The 24,571-nt window shown below is 39.7% G+C and overlaps 1 protein-coding gene across 1 annotated transcript in view; it reads left to right on the plus strand.

Annotated features, from left to right (window-relative positions):
• Fak (protein tyrosine kinase 2 Fak) overlaps positions 1 to 24,013 on the plus strand; it is a 44,138-nt gene extending 20,125 nt beyond the window's left edge. The window contains exons 10-25 of the mRNA XM_088263871.1: positions 585 to 692; positions 1,433 to 1,513; positions 3,652 to 3,843; positions 5,409 to 5,541; positions 6,277 to 6,409; positions 9,604 to 9,745; positions 11,644 to 11,715; positions 13,049 to 13,181; positions 13,607 to 13,734; positions 14,169 to 16,075; positions 17,800 to 17,934; positions 18,911 to 19,067; positions 19,684 to 19,757; positions 21,029 to 21,234; positions 21,813 to 21,923; positions 23,197 to 24,013. Coding sequence (XP_088119997.1) covers positions 585 to 692; positions 1,433 to 1,513; positions 3,652 to 3,843; positions 5,409 to 5,541; positions 6,277 to 6,409; positions 9,604 to 9,745; positions 11,644 to 11,715; positions 13,049 to 13,181; positions 13,607 to 13,734; positions 14,169 to 16,075; positions 17,800 to 17,934; positions 18,911 to 19,067; positions 19,684 to 19,757; positions 21,029 to 21,234; positions 21,813 to 21,923; positions 23,197 to 23,869 — 4,385 coding nt within the window. The 3' untranslated portion in view covers positions 23,870 to 24,013. The remainder of the gene's footprint in view (positions 1 to 584; positions 693 to 1,432; positions 1,514 to 3,651; positions 3,844 to 5,408; positions 5,542 to 6,276; positions 6,410 to 9,603; positions 9,746 to 11,643; positions 11,716 to 13,048; positions 13,182 to 13,606; positions 13,735 to 14,168; positions 16,076 to 17,799; positions 17,935 to 18,910; positions 19,068 to 19,683; positions 19,758 to 21,028; positions 21,235 to 21,812; positions 21,924 to 23,196) is intronic.
• Positions 24,014 to 24,571: the final 558 nt, after the last annotated feature.

Consider the following 24,571-nt stretch of genomic DNA (forward strand, 5'->3'; position numbering starts at 1 on the left):
AATACAATAGATATCAACAGAAATAAAATAAGATTAAAAGTATTATATAAACTACAATTAAAATATTTGATTTCAACAGATAACAAAAAATCAAAAAGAAAAGAAAAAAGTTAGAAGTATGTACTACATATCGCTCACTCCTTTCAAGAACGTCATAAATCAAAAAACTTGATTTTTCAGGAGAACGTTTTTACAGTTTATAATACAATGTATTAAAAATAAATATCAAGCCACTTGTTGAACTTTTTACTGGGCATCAGATCTTTTTAGGTAAAACCTGAAGGTTTTTTCTCCATTTGAAAAATATTTAGTATATTTAAAAAAATAATTAAACAATACCTTTTCTTCAAAATGCAAAAACAACACTTTTTACCCCGTAGCGGGTAAATATATAAGTTAAAAATATGCCTCTTTTGTTGGGATGTAGTGCATTTTCTGGGCATTCCGAAAACATGCAAAACTGAAAATTGACGATTTTTTATTTATGACGTTCTTGAAAGGAGGCAGCGATATATACGTTTGAAAGAAGAAGGTACTTAGATTTGAAAATAATAATATTAATGTAATAATGGATGTGTTTCCAGAGACCAGTACGTCTTCCAATGGACCAGCTCCCGGCAACACCGGAACCATGCTCTCGGAGGACTATGCCGAGATAGTAGACGAAGACGGAGACTATTCAACTCCGGCTGGTACGATATAGTTTTTTTTCAATTATAAATTTACTACTGTCAACCACGCTATGTCAATCATAATCACAGTGTTTTATGTGCAATTTAATGGTGTACTTTCAAATATACAATTCAGTACAGGACCGGCTGCGTGAGAACACATCTCTCACTCCCTTCAACAACGTCATATATCAAAAAACTCGATTTTTCAGGAGATCGTTTTTATATACGATATACGATAGAAAAAATAATTAAATAAATATCTTACGTGTCCCAAAGCAACCATGCTGGCAATCACCAAGAAAAGGAGAGGAGTCTTCATGGTGAACTGTTGGAAGAACTCCGCAGTACTGATGATAATTCCACCAATTTCCATAGTTTATATACGATTTTTATGCATAAAATTAAAGGAATTTTCATACTCATAAAATACAATGAAAAAAATAAAAAGAACTCAAATCAAAGATATTTAAACATTAACACACATGCAAATATGTTCATACAAATACATTATATATATATATACATATATATATATATATATATATATATATATATATATATATATATATATATATATATATATATATATATATATATATATATATATATATATATATATATATATGCTATAATAAATTTTCCAAAATTATAACTCTCATTTTCTGCTTGATGATGTGATCAAATTATTGTTACGAAAGCGATCACAATATGCAGATTCCACACTATTTGAACTCACTCCATTTTACTTTTGTTTACAGCCCGAGATTACGAGCTAGTGAGAAACCAAATAGAATTGACAAGCATAATCGGAGAAGGGCAGTTTGGCGATGTACACAAAGGTAACTTTTCTATTTCAAATGCTTTGCACCGTCAGTTGGCAGTTATTTCCAGACATTAGGTCACTAGGACTAAGAAATACTCGGCGAACATAAATAATGTCTAAGAACAATGTCCGTCGATGGTTGCTTCTCGTTGGAAGGGACAAGGTAGAAAGTGAATCAATTAAAGTCCAGGTGTAATTATTTTATTGTAAAACCTTTACACTGTAAATTGTTATTATATCTATTGTATGTAATATTTAAAATCTAATAATTAAAAAAAAACAATAATAATAAAAATTATTGTATTAACATGTAAGTATATAAAAAAAAATGTATGTATCTATGAAATAAATAAGTAAAAATAAAATAACATTTTGAGTGTGTCCAAATACTTTTTCACAAAATCTGGATTATCTCCAATTACAGGAATTATTTTCATATTATTTTTTGACATCTCATCAAAGATGAAGAAGAATATGGAAGTCTGGGCATTTAATCCAGATTTTGTGAACAAGTATTTGGACACACTCAAAATGTTGTAAATAAATTATCTGATCAAATTATAAGCTTAATAATAAAAATGAAAATGGTATTTTTTGGCGTTTCTCATGTGTGTGATTAATAATCCAGGATTCGGATCTCACATACTAATATAAGAGTTTCTGCTTAATAAAAAGCTTCTTTACATCTCACCAATAGATGTCTCTAGTGAAGTTCTAGTGATTCATGAACAAGGTTTCTAAATTGGTTCATATATATATAGAACTTCCAAGAATTTGAGTAATGTGGTTGTCAATAATGGGTAGAATTGGTGAATGTTACACGTTTGTAAAGTGATCACTTAAACCAGCCTATGACGGTCGTAAGCCCCGTAAATGCCCAGACTTCCATATTCTTCTTCATCTTTGATGAGATGTCAAAAAATAATATAAAAATAAAATTAATCCAAAAATAAATTGTAAAAATAAACATTCACTAAGACCTCACTTTGCGTCGTAGATACGTTCCAAAATATCACAACGCAAATTGAAACAACGCAAAGTGAATTGCTATTTTCCATTGGAAATCATATAAACATCAAAGATCGGTTACTGTATTTTTTATTCAGTCCAGTAAATGTTAAAAAAATAAGAATATTTACATAATAAAACAAAATTAAAACTTTGAAACAACGCAAAGTGAAACGACGAAAAGCGAGGTCTGTGTGTATTCGTTAAGGTGATATGGACATGTGGAGCAAATAGATAGTGAGAGAATGAAGATGAAAGTATATTTGGCTTATGTGAATGAGAGAACAGAACGAGGACGGCCGAAAAAGACTTGGCACAACCAGATCAATCAGAACCTAAAATCTGGTGGGTTCAAAAGTCTACGTAATCGGACGACATTTATGACTAGATATATAGGCGTGAAGGAAGCTAGGAGTGTATGCCAAGACAAATGAATGTGGCATTCCATCCTCTCTGCCTACCCCTGCAGGGAAACTGCGTGATGATAATAGCAATACATATATTTGTATAATAGATATGTACGTAACTTGTTCGCCTCGTTCACCATCACGCCGTTTCAAGTTTTAAAATCACCTGCCTAGAATCACTTTTACATTTGATCTTCTATTTGCCAGAACTTCTCTTACACTCTCCCAGAACTCTTGTTTCTCATCCCCAGACGCTGAGCTCACTGGAGCATACCATAATCTTGAATGAGATCCACATAATGCTCACTCCTTTCAACGTCATATATCAAAAAACTTGATTTTTCAGGAGATTGTTTTTAAGTTTAAAGATATGTTACGATGTATTAAAAATAAATATTAAGACATTTATTGAACTTTTTACTGTGCAACAGATCTTTTTAGGTAAAACCTGAATGTTTTTTCTCCATTTGAAAAATATTTAGTATATTTAAAAAAAATATATTAAACAATACCTTTTCTTCAAAATGCAAAAACAACACTTTCTGCCTTGTAGCGGGTAAATATTAAGTTAAAAATATGCCCATTTTGCTGGAATAAAGTACATTTTCTGGGCATTCCGAAATCATGCACAACTGAAAATTGACCATTTTTGAAATATGACTTTGTTGAAAGGAGTGAGTGATAAGCCTGGCACTAATACATTTATGATGGATTAGATATACATTAATTTTCTTTTCAGGGATATGTCGCCTGAAGCAGGCCAACCACCCGTCCCTGCGCAAGTACCTGGCTCTGCAGCGCCAGCAGGCCCGGGAGGGCGGCGGAGCCGTCCCGCCCGCTGCGCCCGGCGACCCCGTCCTACCCGTGGCCGTCAAGACGTGCAAGATAGACGCCGACCTCGCCACTGCCGAGAAGTTCTTGGAGGAAGCTTGTGAGTTGAAGACCTGACCATAGACAATATTGTGAATGGATTAGACTTGACAGATACGCAAGTGCCTACTTATGTAAATAAACAAAAAAATATGTACTTGACAGCCATAAAAGCAATATTTTAGACTGGCAACATCAAGGCTGAGATCTCAGACATTCGAATTCAGAATGCGAACAGGTGCGCTAGTGAAATTGAAATATTTGTGTAAATAATAAAAGTACAAATATTTATCTTTTTATTTTTTATTTATTGGAAAACCAACAGAATATGTATATACAAAAATAACATAATTTAATAAAATATAAAAAAATTAAATTCCATTTACAGGTTTTCACTTAAGTAATCTAATAATAAATAACTGTCATATACATAAAAATTTTGTCCGCCTCCGTAGCGTAATGGTCAGCACACTCGGCTACCGTTCTGGAGGTCCCAGGTTCCCAAGGGGGGTAAAAAAAATATAAGTGATTTTTTCACTGTAATATTTATTCAATACTACCATGGACTGGTACCTGAAGCGGAGGGCTGATCACCTTTCCTTCATGTGTAAACGATTATGATAACACTGCGTTTATAAGACACAGTGCCCTATTCACCATTAGGGTGCGGATAAGAGTTTTATTATTATATTATACATAAAAGTATAACTATCTAATAAAAAACATTAAATGTTTTTATCAAATAAAAAAATAAAACATTATCAAATAGTCAAATAGACATCAACAATATTTGTCTTAAACGTATTAAAAGAAACATTATTGATGTTTATTTCATTAAGCATTACATTGCACATATCGCAGGCTCGATTTAAAAATAAGATTTAAAAGAAAAACAAAGAAAAGATTATTCAAACAGGGATTATGGAGTTAACATTTTTCGCCAGTATAAACACGGTATAAAGGTGAGATTTAATAATTGGAATGTCTCAGTGGATTGGCATCCCAATTTCCTTCATGTAAATGCCGGATATAGCTTTGTTATCTTTGTTATTCTTTTCTCCCCTTTTATTGGTTTTCACCCTACAAGCGTGTTTTAGCTAGTTATTTTTTATTTATACTTAACTAACTAACTAACTAACCATCACGCTGCTTCCCCGCAGGTGTAGGCAGAGAGAATAGAACGCCACACCACTCTGTCCTTGCAAACATTCCTCGCCTCTTCCACGTTCATGCATCTCCTCATACATACCCGCCGATTGCTACGACTCCTAACCTGACCACTTTCAAGTATTTGGCATACCTGATCGTGCCATGTTTTTCTCGGTCTTCCTCTGCTTCTTTTCCTGCTAACATTCGCCTCATAAATTTGTTTTACCGTTCTTTCCTCACTCATTCGTTTTACATGTCCAAACCATCTCAACACACATTTCTTAATTTTATCGATAATGCTTATCTCAGCTTTGCATTCCTTCCTTATTTCACTATTCGCACATCTATCATACATCGTTTTGTCGCACATTCTTCTGAGAATGCAGTCGAAATGCGATCATTTACACTTTGTACATTTATTTTGAAAATATTAGTTTTCTTGTTGATGACTGATGTTTTATATTTCCATTTCATCAGACATAATGCAGCAGTTCTCGCATCAGCACATCATCGGGCTGGTCGGAGTATGCAGCGGTCCCCCCATCTGGATAGTCATGGAGCTCGCTACCCTGGGAGAGATGAGGGCGTACCTGCAGCAGAATGCACATCGGTATGATGTTATTTGTATTTTTACTGCTTAAATCTGTGGTTTTAAACAAACAAACAAAAGTGTACGGAATATAAAATGACAATCGCTCCAAATGGTGTAAATAATAATAATAAATTATAAATTTGGAGTAGTTATATAGCGCCATTTTCGTAAAACACTACCTCAAGGGCGCTTCACTGTGTATGAATTGGGGAAAATATAATGGTGGAAAGGATTTAGCAAACAAATGTGTTTTTAGTTTTTTTCTAAATATCTCAACTTATTTGAAACGCATGGAACAGGTTTTATTTTCTCTTAATCTAAGTAACATTTTACGTAGTTGATTTTTTTCTCAAAACACCTTTTTTACATTGAAAAAATAAGTTTTTCTACAAAAGAATTATATGCTTTTGAACGGAAAAAATTTGTTGAAAGGTAAGGAGTTAAAAAAAAATTATAAAAATAATTTTTCTAAATGTATTCCTATATAAAACAAAAAAAAAATTCTAAATATATATGTACATTCTTTAAAAAAATTGGGCACGGAAAGATGTGTTATCTCGATGCTGGTCGGCCGGTGATGAAATCCTGTATTGCATTGTATACTCTTATGGATGTGCTGCTAATACAAAAGTTCTAGCCCCTTGTAAGGTGCAATGTTACATAGCTTTTCAGTAAAATAAGTATGACTCAGGCTCTCACTCAAATCAATCAATGAATCTTTCCCAAAATGCTAATATTGTAATCTTTTTTCAGATTGGAGCTGTCTTCTTTGCTTCTTTACACTCACCAGCTCTCTACGGCTCTGAGTTACTTGGAAAGCAAGAAATTTGTGCATCGGGACATCGCCGCCAGGAATGTACTAGTGAGCTCTCCAACGTGTGTAAAGGTACGGAAAATACTTCCTCTTATCTTTCACTCAAAATAACATTCTCTAATTGATTCCCCAGTCACTTTGTGGTAATATCTATCCATTTTTAATTCAAATTTTACTTCTATCCGTTCGGTCTTGGCAAATAATGTGGAATAATAGTGGTTATAATAGTGGTCACAATATATTTTAAGAAATATTTGTTTTTACTAAGTGAAATTTAAATGAAATAAAAACAATGTATGTATATCTTAATATCCTTTCCTTTTTCCATGTTCGCTCCCTAGGTGGAGCATATGGCCAACACGAGTCGTCTCCAAGTCACTCTGTCACGCGCCATCTCCTTGGCTTCCTCCCAGGTCAGTCCGGCGTCTCGAAGTTCCGCTGAGTATAGTCGGTGAATGGTCGTCAGCGGCCTTCCGGGGCGCCGGAATCCTCGGGGTTGGAAGAAGAGACATGAGGGGTTGATGCCCTCAGGTGGCATTCTAAGGACATGTCCCAACCATGTCCGCCTTCTTCTCTTCAGGACTTCCAGTATGAGGGGCTGTTGAGTTCTTCTCCTCACATCGTCATTCCTGACGAAGTCATACCACTTTATACCCAGTATTCGCCTCAGGCATCTATTTTCAAAACTTGCTAGTTTCTTGCTTTGAGCTTTGGTGAGGTGCCACGACTCACATCCGTACAGCAACACTGTGAGGATGCAGGCGTTAAAGAGACGACACTTGGTTTTTGTCGAGTAAAGCAGTGAGTCCCAGACATTGCGCATTTTATTGAATATAGCTCCTGCCATTCCGAGCCGTACATTCAGTTCCTTCTGGACACTACCATCCTCCACCATGAGTGTTCCAAGGTATCTGAAGGTGTCGACTCGAACGAGCGCTCGTCCCTCACAAGTAAGATGTTGATCTCGGTCCGGACAGGCTGAGTTGCACATGACATTGGTCTTTTTGGCGTTCACTCTTAGGCCTAACCGAGCGGAGTTTATTTGGAGGGAGTCAATTATATCTTGCAGGGCTCCGATCGATGTATCTATTAGAACTGCATCGTCCGCATATTCTAAATCGCATAATTTCTGAGCAGGACTCACTGCAATTCCTCGATCCGGTGGAATTGACATTCGTAGGATGAAGTCAAACATGATGATGAAGAGAAATGGGGCTAGTACACAGCCTTGCTTCCCCCCAGTAGAGACCTCAAATGGTTCACTGCACACATCATCTATTCTAACGCAGCATTCGCTGTTAGTGTGAAGCGCCCTGATAATGGCCACAATTTTGACAGGAACTCCATATGCTTCTATGATATTCCAAAGAGAAGACCTATGCGGGCTGTCGAAAGCTTTTTCGTAGTCTACAAAACAGCAGGCAAGGGCGCAGTTCCATTCGTTACTTTGCTGTAACAGGCATCGTAAGTTATGTATATGGTCAGCGCACGCCCTGCCTGGTAGAAAGCCCGCTTGGTTCTCTCTGAGGACTCGCATTATTGGTTTTTGGATTCTTGCCAAAATTATTTGTGCCAGAATTTTTTCCAGGAACGCTTAAAAGAGTAATGCCACGGTAGTTATCACACAACAGCGGATCACCCTTTTTGTGGAGGGCTATAACTTCCCCGTTTACCCAATCCTTCGGGCACCTTTCCTCTTCCCATACCTTTGAAAGTAGGTGATACAGGGGGTCGAGGAGAGCGTCCATGCCACTCTTGACGTATTCCGGATGTATTTCGTCGACACCAGGCGCCTTTCCGTTTTTCAGCTTTTTAATAGCTGATATAATTTCAGTATGCGTTGGAGTGCTTTGCGAAATATCGTGTGCTCGCGGAATGTTCAGTTGGGCAGAAACTGAGGGCACATGGAGGGGGTCTAAGGGGGGTGGACGATTTAGCACGCGGCAGAAGTGATCTCTCCATATGCTTTTCACGCAATCGGGCTCAGACTCGATTTGGCCGCTCGGGCCACGAACTGGGCCTGCGGTCGGGGGCCGCTTACCACAGATTTGGTGCGTAATCTTAAAAAGCTTAGAAGTATCACCTCTACGGGCTGCTTGTTCGGCTGCTGCTATTTGTGTGTCCAGGGAACGGCGTTTATCCCGCCTTGCGGATCTTTTGACAGCCAGGTGCTTCCATTTATATTGCGCTCGGAGACTTTCGAGCTTACCCTGGTCAGTTTCCGCATCTTTTAAGAGTTTTATGTTGGCCCTTTCTTCTATTAATTCCCACGTTTCATCCGACATCCATTTGGGTCGATTTGACGGCTTCATTCCGAGAACCCTTTGAGCTGACGTAACTATGGCTGTTTTGATGTTATGCCATGTGCTTTCGATAGGGTCATTATCATCGGAATGTTGCTGCTCGAGTCCCTCCCTGATGGCGATATCATAATTAAGCCAGGACATTGTCTCCTTCAGCTTATCAATGTTGACCTGACTCCTCTTCTTTGGCTTGGCAGTGCGATTTAATTTCAGCCTTATTTTGCCTGTGAGTAGCTCATGATCACTATAGATATCGGCGCCTCTGTATGTGCGGACGTCTAGGAGTTCTCTACGATGGGCTGCAGTGTAAAGAAAATGGTCAATCTGCGTTTTTGTATTGCCATCGGGAGAAGTCCAAGTATACTTGTGGATATTTTTGTGAGGAAAAATTGTACCACCTATTAAGAGCTCATTTAAGGTTGCGAGTTCGATGAGCCGCTCACCGTTATCATTAATGCAACCGAGGCCGTGGCTACCCATCACTGTTGGACCGAGTGCTACGTTGGTGCCGACTCTTGCGTTAAGGTCTCCGAATATATATATCTTAATATATAATATGTATAACAAAATATACCCTTATTAACTTTATACTGGCACTGCATCAAATTGACGCAATGTTTATTAGATTGTTTATTATATGAAGGCAAGATAAGCTGTCCTGAGCTTCAGGTACCAGTCCAAGGTAATATTAAATAAATATTGGTGTAAAAAAACACATATTTATTTTGATTTTCCCTATAAATTGAGCACAGGACCCCCAGTATGGGAGCCAAATGTGCTAACCACTACACTGCGAAGGTGGATCTAATATATAACTTTGGGAATTGTTAGTTTTTCTTACAGCTGATATTAAGGATACTTTCACCCTTTATATATTTGCCAATAAAAAATACAAACATGTGAAACTTTCCATTCCAATTCTACCGAGCATATTATTTTTATTCCCGCGTGATAACATTCCAGTTGGCCGATTTCGGACTATCGCGTTGGGTGGAAGACCAGTCCTATTACAAGGCGTCGCGAGGGAAACTGCCCATCAAGTGGATGGCTCCAGAGTCCATCAACTTCAGGAGATTCACCACCGCCTCTGATGTATGGATGTTTGGTGAGAAATTCTCTCGATTTAACCACTTAACAGACGAATTTTGTCGAGAAAGAAATTTGCCGGTGCAAGAAATCGTCACCAATAGTCGGATAGACGCTCGACTGCAAAACTAGCGTTGGGGGTTCGATTTCCGCCAATTGCAAAATGAATTCAAGAAATATTCGTTTTCAATTGGTCTGGGTGAATGTAATGTATTTTTAACATATACCTTTCCTTTCCTAACTATTCTACCTGCAGACAAGCTTTAAAAATAGAGGCTTCACAAGAAATGGAAACTAGACTGCCGAACACCGCTCGGGTTAGTCAATACAAACAAATACCGTAGAACGGGGCTACTTGAACTTTGAAGTGTTACTTGAGCCCAGTACAAAAAAAAATTTAATCTGTATTTGGTCTACAATAATGCACATATAAGTGTCACCTGTCAGGGAAACAATTAATCATGTCGATACGTTCATTATTGTAGACCAAATACTGTAGACTAAATATTTTTTTTTGCACTGGGCTCAAATAACACATCAAAGTTCAAGTCGCCCCGTTCTACGCTACATAAATATATTTGACTCAGGGAAATCAATACCAAGAAGTCGGAATAAGATTTTCCCGACCAGCACTCGGGCTCATCATTACAATGCAAACTCCTTGCCTGAGTGCACACTCAGGCTAAACTGGGAACTGATTAACCTATCAATTCGACATTTAGCATTAAGCTCACACACTTTAGTGGACTTTGAACACCTAAAAGTAGCATACAAGCTCCTTTTGCTGCAGTAGTAGAGTACATGGCACTTTTTTCTTATTGAGTCGTACGCATCTCGCCTGCCATCTCTCGTCGGGTTTTCCTCAATCGATGGCGCAGACGGCACTAATCGCACAGTGCTATAATTCATCGAGCCAGTCGTACATTCAGCGGTGTGAATATCTAGTATGCTTGTATCACTTTTCAATGTTAACACATTGTTTGCGGGAAACGCTTGAAAGTGTCTTTTACATACTGTTGGTAGAGAGCGGGAGACGCTTATAAGCGTTCTATTCACTTACTTTTGGTAGAGTGCGAGAGATGCCAAAAAACATTGTACAGATCAAAATCAGATTTTAGTTGAGTTAACGTTTTTTGCCAGTATTCACTCATTCATTCAAACCCATATCCGCACCCCAATGGTGCATAGGACACTGCATCATACATACGCAGTGTTATCTTGATCGTTAACACATGAAGGAAAGATGATCAGCCCTCCGCTTCAGGTACCAGTCCAGGGTAATATGGAATAAATATTAGAGTGAAAGAATCACTTATATTTATTTGACCCCCCTGGGAGTCGAAACCGGGACCTCCAAAACGGTAGCCGAGCGTGCTGACCTGACCGCCTTTTAGCCTGTATACCCACGATATACGCTGGCGCTATTTCTTCAATTTTATTATTTCTGGATACTTCAAACAGTGACGGTTTCTTTGGTATTTTGAGATGTCGCTCACTCCTTTCAAGAACGTCATAAATCAAAATACTTGATTTTTCAGGAGAACGATTTTAAAGTTTAAAAATATAACACAATGTATTAAAAATAAATATCAAGCCACTTATTGAACTTTTTACTGTGCAACAGATCTTTTTAGGTAAAACCTGAAGGTTTTTTCTACATTTGAAAAATATTTAATTTATTTATAAAAATAATTAAACAATACATTTTCTTCAAAATGCAAAAACAACATTTTCTGCCCTGTAGCGGGTAAATATTAAGTTAAAAATATGCCTCTTTTGCTGGGATATAGTACATTTTCTGGGCATTCTGAAAACATGCACAACTGAAAATTGACGATTTTTGATTTATGACGTTCTTGAAAGGAGTGAGCGATGTGTGAATATCTAATGGATTATTGAAATAAATTTCCAATTCAGGTGTGTGCATGTGGGAGATTCTCATGCTGGGAGTCAAGCCATTCAGCGGTGTGAAGAATAATGACGTCATAGGTAATTATTTTTTTAATCATCTTAAAAGTCAATATGTTTCAATAGAATTATGTTCAATTCTATTATATTCACAATTCGATAGCATGCTCGAAAAATCAAATGTTCAAGTATTAGACTAAATGGCGCATATAGAAATTGTTCACAAATCTGGATTATCTCTTCTTAAATAAATATAGCCTCCGTAGTGTAATGGTCAGCACGCTCGGCTACCGTTCTGGAGGTCCCGGGTTCGATTCCCAAGGGGGGTAAAAATAAATATAAGTGATTTTTTCACTGTAATATTTTTTCAATATTACCATGGACTGGTACCTGAAGCGGAGGGCTGATCACCTTTCCTTCATAAGTAAATTGATCATGATAACACTGCGTTTATAAGACACAGTGCCCTATGCACCATTGGGGTGCGGATAAGGGTTTTATTATTTATATAAATAAATATATAATAAAACCCTTATCCGCACCCCAATGGTGCATAGGGCACTGCGTCATATAAACGCAGTGTTATCTTGATGGTTTACACATGAAGGGAAGGTGATCAGCCCTCCGCTTCAGGTACCAGTCCAGGGTAATATTGAATAAATATTACAGTGCAAAAATCACTTGTATTTACTTGACCCCCCCTGGGAATCGAACCCAGGATTTCCAGAACGGTAGCCGAGCGTGCTGACCATTACACTATAGAGGCGGACAGATTATTTATCTCTTCTTAGGAGTCATTTTCAACATTTTTGACTTCTCAACAAAGGAGAATATGGATGTCTGGGCCTACGACCGTCATAGGATTGGTAAGTGACCACTTTACTTCACCATTTCGTATATGTGTGTAAAGTGATTACTTAACCAAGCATAGGACAGGTAATAAACCCTGTAAATGTTCAGACTTTTCTTCTACATCTATGTTGAGATGCCAAAATGTAATGGTAATATTCACCAATTCTACCCATGATTGACAACCACACTACTCGATTTTTGGAACATCTAGATATTTAATGTAACTGCAGACAGTTGGTAAAATACCATTTTTAATTTTTGGATAGTACATATATCCGAAATTAAACAAGGTTATTAGATTGAATTCTACTTTTATTTACATATATATGATAAATACGTGACGCGTCTTATTAAGACATTATCAAACAAACAAGTGTTAGATAATGTCTTTACAAGTCGAAACGTGTCACATATTTATCATATATATGTAAATAAAAGTAGAATTCAATCCCAAACCTTGTTTAATTTTAGATATATTAGCCAAAAACTTTTAGATATACTTTTTTACACATTGAACATGTTAAATGAGAATATTAAAATACCGAGTCCGTTTATTTTGCAGGTAAAATAGAGAATGGCGAAAGGCTGGCGCTCCCGGAGAGATGCCCCCCGCGACTCTACTCCCTCATGTCCCGCTGCTGGGCCTACGAACCCTCACACCGGCCCACTCCAACTGACCTGAAGGAGGCCCTATTGTGAGTACAAGCTTCACTTTCTCACACCATAAACCATATCCATGTCTTAGTTAAACCATATCCACTCCCTATGTGGGGCATAAGGAGTCGACAAACTGTCTCCAGGCTTTTCTGTCGGCTGCCAGCTACCTTGCGTCCTCCCAAGTTAGATCGGTTCCGAAGTTCAGAAGAAGACTAAAAATTCATGGATGCTACAGAAAGATAACGTGATTCAAAGGCAATGCCTAAGTTAACGTCTTATATGATAGAAGGACCTACAACCTGAGGACGAGGAGATCTGACCCCAATGGTCAGCAAAGACGATAACTTGGGATGGAGCTAGGAAGAAAATAAAAAATCCTCACTACTGCTACGCCATTAGAAGTATTGTCTGTTTTAAATTATAACGTATCTCTGGTATAAAATTATACTTTTTTTTTTTGCAGTGAAATTCTGGAAGAGGAAAAGTCATCGGCCTGGGATGCCATGAGGCGAGAGAATAGAAGAGTTGCCGCTGCTTCTTGGGGAGATCAGCCGCCGCCCAAACCCAGTCGACCCAACACCAACCTGACTGGTCAGTACCTGATTATCAACACTGATGATGCTAAATATAAAAATAAAACTCTTGTATAAGACTACTTTTGAGTTTATTAATGTAAACAGGACTAATTTCGAGAACTACAGATGTCCTCATCAACAGAATGGCTGTTTAGAGTGGCTACAGACAAAAAAAAAGCATGGAGTGGCACAGTACAATGTAGAAGAAGAGCTATTTTTGTTGACAAATTTAAAAAAAGTTAATGGAATTTAAAATTTTATATGACAAAAAGCATTTGAGTAAACGAAGTTTCACTATAGCCTCATGTATGTGGGAAGAATTGAAAAATCGTTGGCCTGTAATCCCTAGACCATAGTTGTAAGAAAGACTAAAAATCACAGGACATTTAAGTTTTTCTGTCAACTGCCCTTTGTGCGCTATAAAAATGTTAATATTATTTGTGTCAGCAGGAGTGGACTCCTCGTCCATGCAGAGTGTGGGCGCGACCCCGCAGACGTACATCGTGGCGCAGAACCCCATGGTGCTGGCGCACCTGCTCCGGGAGAACCAGGCGCGCCCGCTCGACCCGCAGGCCTACACCACGCCCGCCTCGGTATTCAATACCCTCGCCGTGCACTTCAAAGGGCAGCCCCCCGACCCCGCCTCCGCCCTCCCGGCCCCCGACGTGTCCCTGCAGACCGCGCCCCTGGCCGTCCGGGACCTGCAACAGCTGGACCCGGTGGCCTCGCCCCTCCCCGACCCCGACACCTCCGTCTCCTTCCCCTCCGACCCCAACAACTCCGTCGGCTCAACCAGCAGCGGCACCCTTAGCCGGGACACCATGGCCTACTCCATGGAGAAAGACGAAATCCTCAAAGTCGTCATCGGGCAAAAAGAAGACCCGGGAAACATGTCTCAGAATCTTACCCCTCAGATTCAAATGACCGCCTCGTTATCTTCGTGTAGCGATTTCTCCATCGGTAACTTCAGTCAGATCTCTTCCCTTCCGAGCGATTCCAGACGCAGCTCCGTTAATCTGGATCAAAGCGTTGCCAGTAATCACAGCGCCGGGGTCTACTCGACCAAATCCGGTTTGGCTGGGCAAAATTTGAACCAGTTAGGTAAGGGTCAAATTGCCGGACAGGGCATTTTGCAAAATTCCGCAACGGATGGTAGTTCCGATAGCCAGGATAAGTCGTCCACGGATTCTGTTTCTCAAAACTCTAATCAGAGCGTCAATCCTTCCAGCCCGAGACATTTCTCGAGCAGTTCCGATACGAACGCCAGCCGCGTTCGTTCCTTGGAACGCAACACCCACATTCACAACTTTGTTTTCAGTCAGACTAATTCTCCCGAACCGTACGGAAAGCGTATAGGCTCTCTAGAGCGCAATTCCAAGATAGTTCCCGGGTGCTGCGACAGCCTCGGCAGGAAGATGAGTCACGGAAATGTCCCGAAGAACGCGGGCCAGTCCCACACGGGAAGCCTGCAGCGCCAGTTCTCGGTGCCCGGGCAGGTGGCCGCCTTCCAATCCCATCCCGGACCCTACCTCTCCAACCCCAACCAGCAGATGCCTCCCCATCCCGCTTTACTAACACAGAGAGAGATGCAAAACCACGCGTGTCCTCCCGGCCACATTGGCAAATCGCAAATCAACGCCAACCAGTACATAGGGCAGAGCAACCTCAACGCCAGTCTGGCGGCTAGCGTCGCCAACACCCAGAAGAACAGGCAGCTGGCGGAGCCGCCGCTGATCGAAGAAATCTACGACTTCGGCGGCGAGAACGTGAGGAGCTGCGCCTCGATAGCGGCGAGCAAGGCCGGACTCAACCGCTCCAACCAGAGCGGATACTTCCACCAACCCAACGCCGCCAACCAGCAATACCAGCCGAGGAGCACTCCGCATCACGTCCAGTATAGGACGGCGGCCGTCGCCAACCAGCAGCAGGGATCTCCGAGGCTGAACCAGCCGTACATGGGAGTCCAAGGGCACCTGAGCCGGATAAACCACTCCGCGATTCCCCCGAACCTCAAGGGACCGCCTTGCTACCAGATGCCCCACCAGCAGCCGCAGACGCAGTTCTCGTACGTTCAAACGGTCGCCATGCAAATGTCCGCAAAGCAAGACGGGAACGTGCTGGACAGCGTCTCGGTGGGGATGAAGCAGCACACCGAAGTCTCGCACTCCCCGTCCAACATCAGCCTCGGAGCGCAGGTGCTGAACGTGGCCAAGCCGGTGCCCCCGAGTCTGGCCTACCAGCAGCGCTGTATGGAAGTAATGGGCGGACAGAGACTTGGACTCTCGTCGCGACAGGATTCCCAACTCGCCCCTGAAGATGAGAACGATCCTGCCGCGAAAAGCTTGACAAACGACGAGGTGAAATTGCATGACAAAGATTCCTGCGTTTTTAGGCGTGTTGTGCTATTTGCCGTAGTTTGATTTTTGTTTTCGTAGTTACATCGTTTATTTTTACATACATCGTGATTTATGTTCATCGATTATATTAGACTTTTTATTTACGCCTATGTTGTTTTTGTGGTCGAGGCATAAAAGATGGTAACAAATTGTTTAATATTTCAGTTCAGGTTACGTTTTGTTTTATTTTTTTTTGTATCTCTCTTGTTTTCATTTTTAACAATTTCCTTCCCTTCCCGTCACAATTTTATTTTTCTGCTCCTCATTTTTACTTTATTTATAAATTGTTTTGATCACGGTTTTTAATTTTACGCTCCCAATTTTATGACAATTGTAAAATGTTATATTTTTTGACATTTCTGGTCTTAAATACTTAACCTCAATCAATATAAAGACTTATTCCGTGCAATCATCCCTCATCTATTTTGTGTCAATTTCTATGAATTTTATACCATAGACTATTTACATATTCTTTGTTTCCAGTAGCCTTAAATGTCAATTTTAAAATTGGGGGCGTGATGTATTCATTTTGCCATCATAGATTTTTTGCCTTGTTGAACTCTTCTCTCTTGTTTGGTGCATAAAGCTTTGCATATGATTGATAAAGATTATTTTTATACCCAATTTGTCAACTCAAATGCAAGGCTCATAATCTATGCTGAGCAAAATAAATATGCAATAGGTTGTAGTTTTAAAAAAATGCATGCTCTTATTTTTCAGTTTATTTTTATTTTTTAATATGCGTACACTATTCATATTAATATTTTGACACGTCCAGCAAATAAAGTTGAATCTACTGAATCGCTGCCTTATGCAAGAGCAATATTTGGAATATGAAAATCGATACTCTAAATATAAAAATGTAACACTTATATATTGGTCTTATACAAGTGTTTTATTTTTATATTTAAATTTTCATGTTATTCCACCAAGTTAACGCCAGTTCAATAAATAACATTGACGATACCGTAGAATGGAGCTACTTAAACTTTGATGTGTTACTTGAGCCCAGTACAAAAAAAAAATTAGATCTGTATTTGATCTACAATAATGAACGTATCGACATGATTCATTGTTTCCCTGACAGGTGACACTTATTGTCACGATATGTTCATTATTTGTAGACCAAATACAGATCTAAATATTTTTTTTTGTACTGGGCTCAAGTAACACATCAAAGTTCAAGTAGCCCCGTTCTACGGTACTATAAAATCCCATTACTTTTTCACATAAAATATTTCGTAAAAAACTCAAAATAAAAGTAAAAGGAGCAAAAAAATACAAAATAATGATTTTGTATTTTTAGTTTTATTTTTTATTCTTATAGTTTTATTTTTAAAATTTATTAGAATAATTTTAATATTTTTTTTACAATTAATATTTTCAATTTCAATCAATTAGTTTCGATACATTTCTACAGATGTAACTTTTGATGAACATTTTTTATTTTTTTATTTTAGCTTTATGTAGAGTAAGTGTCATTTATGATTTTTTTTGTTGATAAATTGTTGAAACCTATGAACATCTTATTCACTAAAAAATGCATGAATGTGTAGGAGTCTTAGAATGTACGCAAAGACAGGGTATTCTGCCCTCTCTGCTACAGCTAATTTAGATAAAAATTGCCTTAAATGTTAGTACAAAAGAGGAGGAAATTTGTAACACTGTGTCCATGATGTTATCAGTACGAGGAGTCTGTGGATGAGGGCAGCCGGGAGTCTCCGGCGTCTCTGGAACGCCGCCTCATCGCGGAGCTCACCAAGCAGCAGCACCAGAGCCGCGAGGACCAGTCCTGGCTGCAGCAGGAGGAGATCAACCTGGTGAGATCTCGCTCTTCTGTATTCGCTGGTCGATACTTCGATCAATACCACAATCTAAATTTTTTTTTTGTACTGGGCTTAAGTAACACATCAAAGTTCAAGTAGCCCCGTTCTACGGTAATATAAATATAAATACAAAAAATATATATAAAATAAAATATAAATACAAAATAAGATCCCACAAAGGCTTGGCCTGTGTGTGGGTATACAATATAATTTAGGTCATAGTAAAGGGCACTGGCATGAATATAATAGATCAATACTTTTTTTTTTTTTAATTAAAAAGATGAAAAAGTAAAAAGTTAGCAAGCATGTACCACATGAGTGATACGTTACAAGTAAAAGGAGCTGAAATCTGTCTCTTGAATCTGTCTTTTTTTTAGCTTTTCTTTTTCTTGTCCAGTTATTCTCAGAGTCTGCTCCTGGGAGGTGGATGACCAGCTGTCGTTTAGGTGGCCCATCGTTTAGGTGGTCTTCCTGGGGGTCTGTTACCTCTTATGCTGCTGTCTGCTGCTATCCTCACCACTCGATCCGAACTTGCTCTTCCCACATGATTTCTCCAGCAATTTTCGAAAATTTGCAAGCACAAGAAATTATGAGGGTGTCAAGGTCATTTGGCAGAGTCCCTGGTCTGATTCCAAGTGTAATTCCAACTGTTTGCGGCATCGGCTTAGTGGTGGAGACTGACCGGAGCATTTCGTCGTACCGTAACACGTTACACGTTACAGTCAGTACACTGAGCTGAGCACTCCATCCATAGTTTCCGATGCTCGGTGATGCTCGCCGCGAGTGATGTTACGACGAAATGCTCCGGTCAATCTCCACCTTAATGCTAAATATAGAGACCCGGCTACAAGCAGTTAATATATAAAATAACTAATCTTAATACTCAATCTATACGTATAGCACATTCACATATAAACATACATATTTCTCTATTACTAATTTAAAACTGTATTGCATTACCCATCCGCAGAAGAAGCGGCTTTCCATGATCACATCGGGAGCCGGGGAAGTCGGTGTGGAGGAACAATTCCCCGGAGGAGTGGAGATGGCAGCCGGCTACTCGCAGCCGCTGGACGTCAAGCTGTCAGCTGAACAGCACACCATGAACACTAGTCAAATTAGCTCAGGTCAGCTACGTCACTCTTCCACAGTCGAATTAGCTCAGGACAGCTATGTCACACACTCTCTTATTCAAATTGGCTTGTGACTTTTCCATAGTCAAATTATCTCAATACAGCTATGGCATTATTCCACAGTCAAATTAGCTCAGGACAGCTATGTCACTCTTTCTCACATTCAAATTGGCTTATGACTCTTCCACAGTCAAATTAGTTCAGGACAGCTATGTCAGACTTTCTCACATTCAAATTGGCTTGTGACTCTTCCACAGTCAAATTAGCTCAGGACAGCTATGTTACACTTTCTCACATTCAAATTGGCTTGTGACTCTTCCACAGTCAAATTAGCTCAGGACAGCTATGTCACACTTTCTCACATTCAAATTGGCTTGTGACTCTTCCACAGTCAAATTAGCTCAATACAGCTATGTCACACTTTCTCACATTCAAAGCTTGTGACTCTTCCACAGTTAAATTAGCTCAGGACAGCTATGTCACACACTCTCTTATTCCAATTAACTCAGGATAGCTATGTTACTAATCCACAGTCAAATTAGCCCAGGTTGAGTGTTTACTTTGAGTTTAAACGTACCGCTGTTGAATAATCTTCTGAATTGTTTTCCAGGTCACAGTTCCATAGAAATGAGTCCAAACAACACCCTCCGAACTAGCAAGGAAGGCACGAGCACTCCCAGTACGGTAAGTCATTTCTTGTAATCAATCTGTCAAGTGTTATGGTCTCCCGGGAAGTCTGGGCTTGTTGTCTGCATTCAACTTGAAGCTAGCGTTCAAGGAGAATTCTGCCACTCACAAAATTTTGAGTGTTCAAATACTTCTCAAATCTGGGTTTTGTCCACTAGGAATTATTATTACATATTTGACGTTTAAACACAGATGAAGAGGAATATGGAAGTCTGGTTATTTACAGGGCTTATGACCTGTCGTAGGCTGGTTAAGTGATCACTTTACACATGTGTAAAACGCTTTCTCAAACCAACCATGGATGGCTCCTGTGAACTCAATCATAAAGTGAACATGAGATTGATGATATATGTATGAGTTACAAAAATTTTACTAGTGTGGTTGTTAATCATGGGAAGAATGGTGAATGTTACACATGTCGCTCACTCCTTTCAAAAACCTCATATATGTATCAAAAATTGTCAATTTTCAGTTGTGCATGTTTTCGGAATGCCCAGAAAATGTACTATATCCCAACAAAAGAGGCATATTTTTAACTTAATATTTACCCGCTACAGGGCAGAAAGTGTTGTTTTGGCATTTTGAAGGAAAGGTATTGTTTAATTTTTTTTTTTAAATGTACTAAATGTTTTTCAAATGGAGAAAAAACCTTCAGGTTTTACCTAAAAAGATCTGTTGCACAGTAAAAAGTTCAATAAGTGGCTTGATATTTATTTTTAATACATTTTATTATATTTTTAAACGTTCTCCTGAAAAATCAAGTTTTTTAATTTATGACGTTCTTGTAAAGTGTGAGCGATATGTGTAAAACGCTTTTTCAAACCAACCATGGATGGCTCCTGTGAACTCAATCATAAAGTGACATGAGATTGATGATATATGTATGAGTTACAAAAATTTTACTAGTGTGGTTGTCAATCATGGGAAGAATGGTGAATGTTACACATGTGTAAAGTGATCACTTGACCGGCCTATGACAAGTAGGATAGTACAGGGACAGGGTAGGTGAATGAGAAAAATGCATCACAAACACCCAGACTAATTGAAAATAAATTGCAATTGGCAGGAATCAAACCCTGCGACGCCAATTTCGTAGTCAAGTGTCTACTCGACCTTTATTCTGCTAGTTCTTTTATTTAGCCTGTCTCCTACATGCTTTTGTCAGCTTTCCCTCAACCGTCCCTATTATGTACTACGTACTACCTACCTCTTGACTCTCAATCTTCCTAGTGCCTATACTTACACCAACTGTTTGTGTGTTCTCGCAGAGCGGCAACTCGTGGGAGCGTCACTCGGACCCGATGTACGCGGCCACGACGGAGGTGGTGCGCGCCGTGCTGCGGCTGTCGGGCGCGGGCAAGGGGGGCGGGGGGGACGCGCTGCTGGCCGCCGTGCGCGACGTGGGCGCGCGCCTGCGCACGCTCTGCTCCCTCGTCGACGCGCTCGTCGAGGCCTTCCCGCACCACGCCAGGAGGTACAGACGTCCCCGCATCATGAATTTAGCAATCGCTGTGAAAATTGCTCAAGGCTTTTTGTTCACAGATCTGGGTTTTCCACTAGATTATCCCTACTGTTCCCATAACAGATTCAAACAAAACCATATTGAATTGGTTAGAAGAAACAAAAATCCACTAAATGATCTATAAACCTTGTATGTACATAATAAGCAAGGTAAATAATAAATGCAATTCCCATCTAAACAAAAAAAAACTGGGTTTTGTCCACTTACTTATTCCTTACTTATAACCCTTATCCGCACCCAGTGGTGCATAGGGCACTGCATCGAATTGACGCAGTGTTATCTTGATGATTACTTACATGAAGGCAAGGTGATCACTCTTGCGCTTCAGGAACCAGTCCAGGGTAATATTAAATAAATATTACAGTGTAAAATCTCTAATATTTATTTTCTATCGAACCCGGGACATCCAGCACGGTAGCTTAACACGCTGACCATTACACCACGGAGGCGGACAAAACCACTGTCCACTTAGGGGGATGTATTTTCGTCATCTCGGACACTCCGCTAAATGAGTGTTTTGGACGTTTCAGAGAGGTGGAGATGGCTCACCAGGTCCTGTCCAAGGACATGGCAGCGCTGGTCGAGGCCATGCGGCTCGCCATCCACTACAGCACCACCACGCTCCAACTGGACTACACCAAGTTAGTAATCTTTCCACTACTTGCTCCCAGGCTGATTCCGCACTTTGAGGTCCAGACATTAGTTTGAAAATGCCATTACAAGACGAAACAATTGTCATACCGTAGAACGGGGCTACTTGAACTTTGATGTGTTACTTGAGCCCAGTACAAAAAATATTTAGATCTGTATTTGGTCTACAATAATAAACATATCGACATGATTCATTGTTTCCCTGACAGGTGACACTTATTGTCACAATATGTTCATTATTGTAGACCAAATACAGATTTGAATCATTGTTTTTGTACTAGGCTCAAGTGACACATCAAAGTTCAAGTAGTTCCCCCGTTCTACAGTACATTGTATTTTTATGTGTTTTTAATATAAAATACAATTTAGTAGACACTTAACGTGATTTTAATATTTAATTGAAATGTAGTTTGATTTTTAATATAAATTTAAAATGGAGTTCTACAAATTAAGCACTAAATCTATAAATACTTTGAGGTCCACTCATGCATTAGTGGGTGTTTTTGTCACCAGTATCAGGTGGCTGCTCATGTATTAACGCATTGTTTACGGTATTCACATATTTGGGCGTTTTAGTAACCTTGTTAGTTGCCGTGGTGTGCACATTTTTGTGTGTCTTGGTGATATGTTAGGGTACAATAATAGCTCGATGCATAGCCATGGTTTTCTCTAGAATGCTTGATACAAACCTATTGTTGATGTTCCGAATTAGGATGTGATATTGCTGTCATGAACAAACAAAATGATCAAACCAATGTGAACACCTAAATGATAGTAATTATTAACACATTGTTTATGGCATGCACATACTTACGCATTTCAGTGACCTTATATTGTCGCAGTATGCACTTTTTAGTGCATTTCATTTACCTTAAACCTCTTGTTGGAAAACCCTATATAAAAAAACATCTAACATCTAATTTCTTCTCATGTACCAGTCCAGAAAAATATAAAATAAATATTTGATTACTGTCCTCCGGCACAGTAGCCAAATTCACTAATTACTACAAAATCAATTCACTACCACCATGGAATACTATCATTCATCTCAATCAATTTATGTTGTGACAACACTATAAATTGATTGAAGCTGAATGATAGAAATCAACACAAATAAACAATTACAGGAGAATTTGTCATCCTATGTACATTTTGTGTGGATATTTCTGATGATATTACTACATATTTACTTTTTGTCTATACCATATCAATTGTTTTAGAAGATTACAACTCGTATATTAATAATCTTACTGTCCTTTTTAGAAGCATGCTGTCTGCCGGGCACATTCTGGCCATGGACGCCAAGAACCTTCTGGACGTGGTGGACTGTATTCGCAAGCGCCACGCGCACATCGACTGGCGCTCCATCCTGGCGCAGTGCGTGGAGCCCGAGCCCGCCCAACCCTGCGCCCTGCACCAGCCCAACTCCCAGCCGGAGGTGACCGTTCAAACCGCCACCATCACCAACCAAATAGCCATATCGCAGCCTCAGCAACTCGATAGTGACGACGTGTTCGTAAGCAAATCGAGACCGGATTTTCGCGTCAACCAGCCTGTCACGATCCACCAGACGATCGCCGTGACGACCGTTCCGGCGTCGCAACCGTCCAGCTTGCCCGTCACGTCCAATCGCGTCTCTGCGCTGATTCAGAACTACAATTTATACGGCGACACCGGCCAGCCGGCTCATCTCTACGGCAACCCGGACGCGAGCTACTCCTCTCTCGGTTCGAGGTCGGTCGAAGGACCTAGGAGCCGCCAGGGGTCAGTGGACGGCGTCGGGAGCACCCCGCCCAGCAAGTCGGGGTCGCCCAAGAAGACTCCCCTCGCTCAGGTCGCGGGCGACGGCGAACAGCCGATTTACTCGCTGAGCAAGAAGATGTCGCAGCTGCAGTCAGGAAACAGCGTCGCCGTAACGCAGAGCAACGACAATTGAGAACTGTGCTTGTGTTTTGTCAGAACTGTATTTTAACACATTGTTGTCGGGCGGTTTTTTCATCGACCCCGACCCTAATTAGAATACTAATTAAGGTCGTATACTAATCACAAGTAACCGCAAACTCAATTCCGATTTGTACAATGCCTTTTAGCGTCTCACTCTACCAAAAGTAAGCTAATAGAACGCTTATACATCTACGTCTCCCGCTCTCTACCAACAGTATTGTTAAAGATGCATTTAACCGTTTCCCGCAAACAATGTGTTAACTGACATTAGAAAAACCATCCATATTACGATAATAATTCCTCTAATTTTTTTTAAACTATTGAAAATGAAAACAGCAAGTTACGGTATTGGGAACAAACAGCACTCTCAAAATGTCACATTTTTACTTAGTGCTTCAAGATCATATATCTAAATCTATAGAAACATACTTCTTCTATATTGTGATGATTTCTGTGGATTTCACCATAGACAAGCCTTCATATTAGAAATGTAGCATAGAGATTGCTGTTCCCTCGTTACCAATTCCCTCGGCCGTTTCCATTCGAAATGAAGCTCAATTCAGAAAGTAATATTATTTTGCGGAAGATTTATTTTGCTACTTTTTTACTATTTTTTATACCCGTCTTACAGATGCATATACGCTAACACGGTCGTGTTACCGCTTGACAATATTTTTCTACGTGAAGTGTGGAG

This window comes from Brachycentrus maculatus, unplaced genomic scaffold, assembly GCF_059751285.1.
Source record: "Brachycentrus maculatus isolate JH-2025_06_01 unplaced genomic scaffold, ASM5975128v1 h1tg000206l, whole genome shotgun sequence".
Lineage (NCBI taxonomy): Eukaryota > Metazoa > Arthropoda > Insecta > Trichoptera > Brachycentridae > Brachycentrus > Brachycentrus maculatus.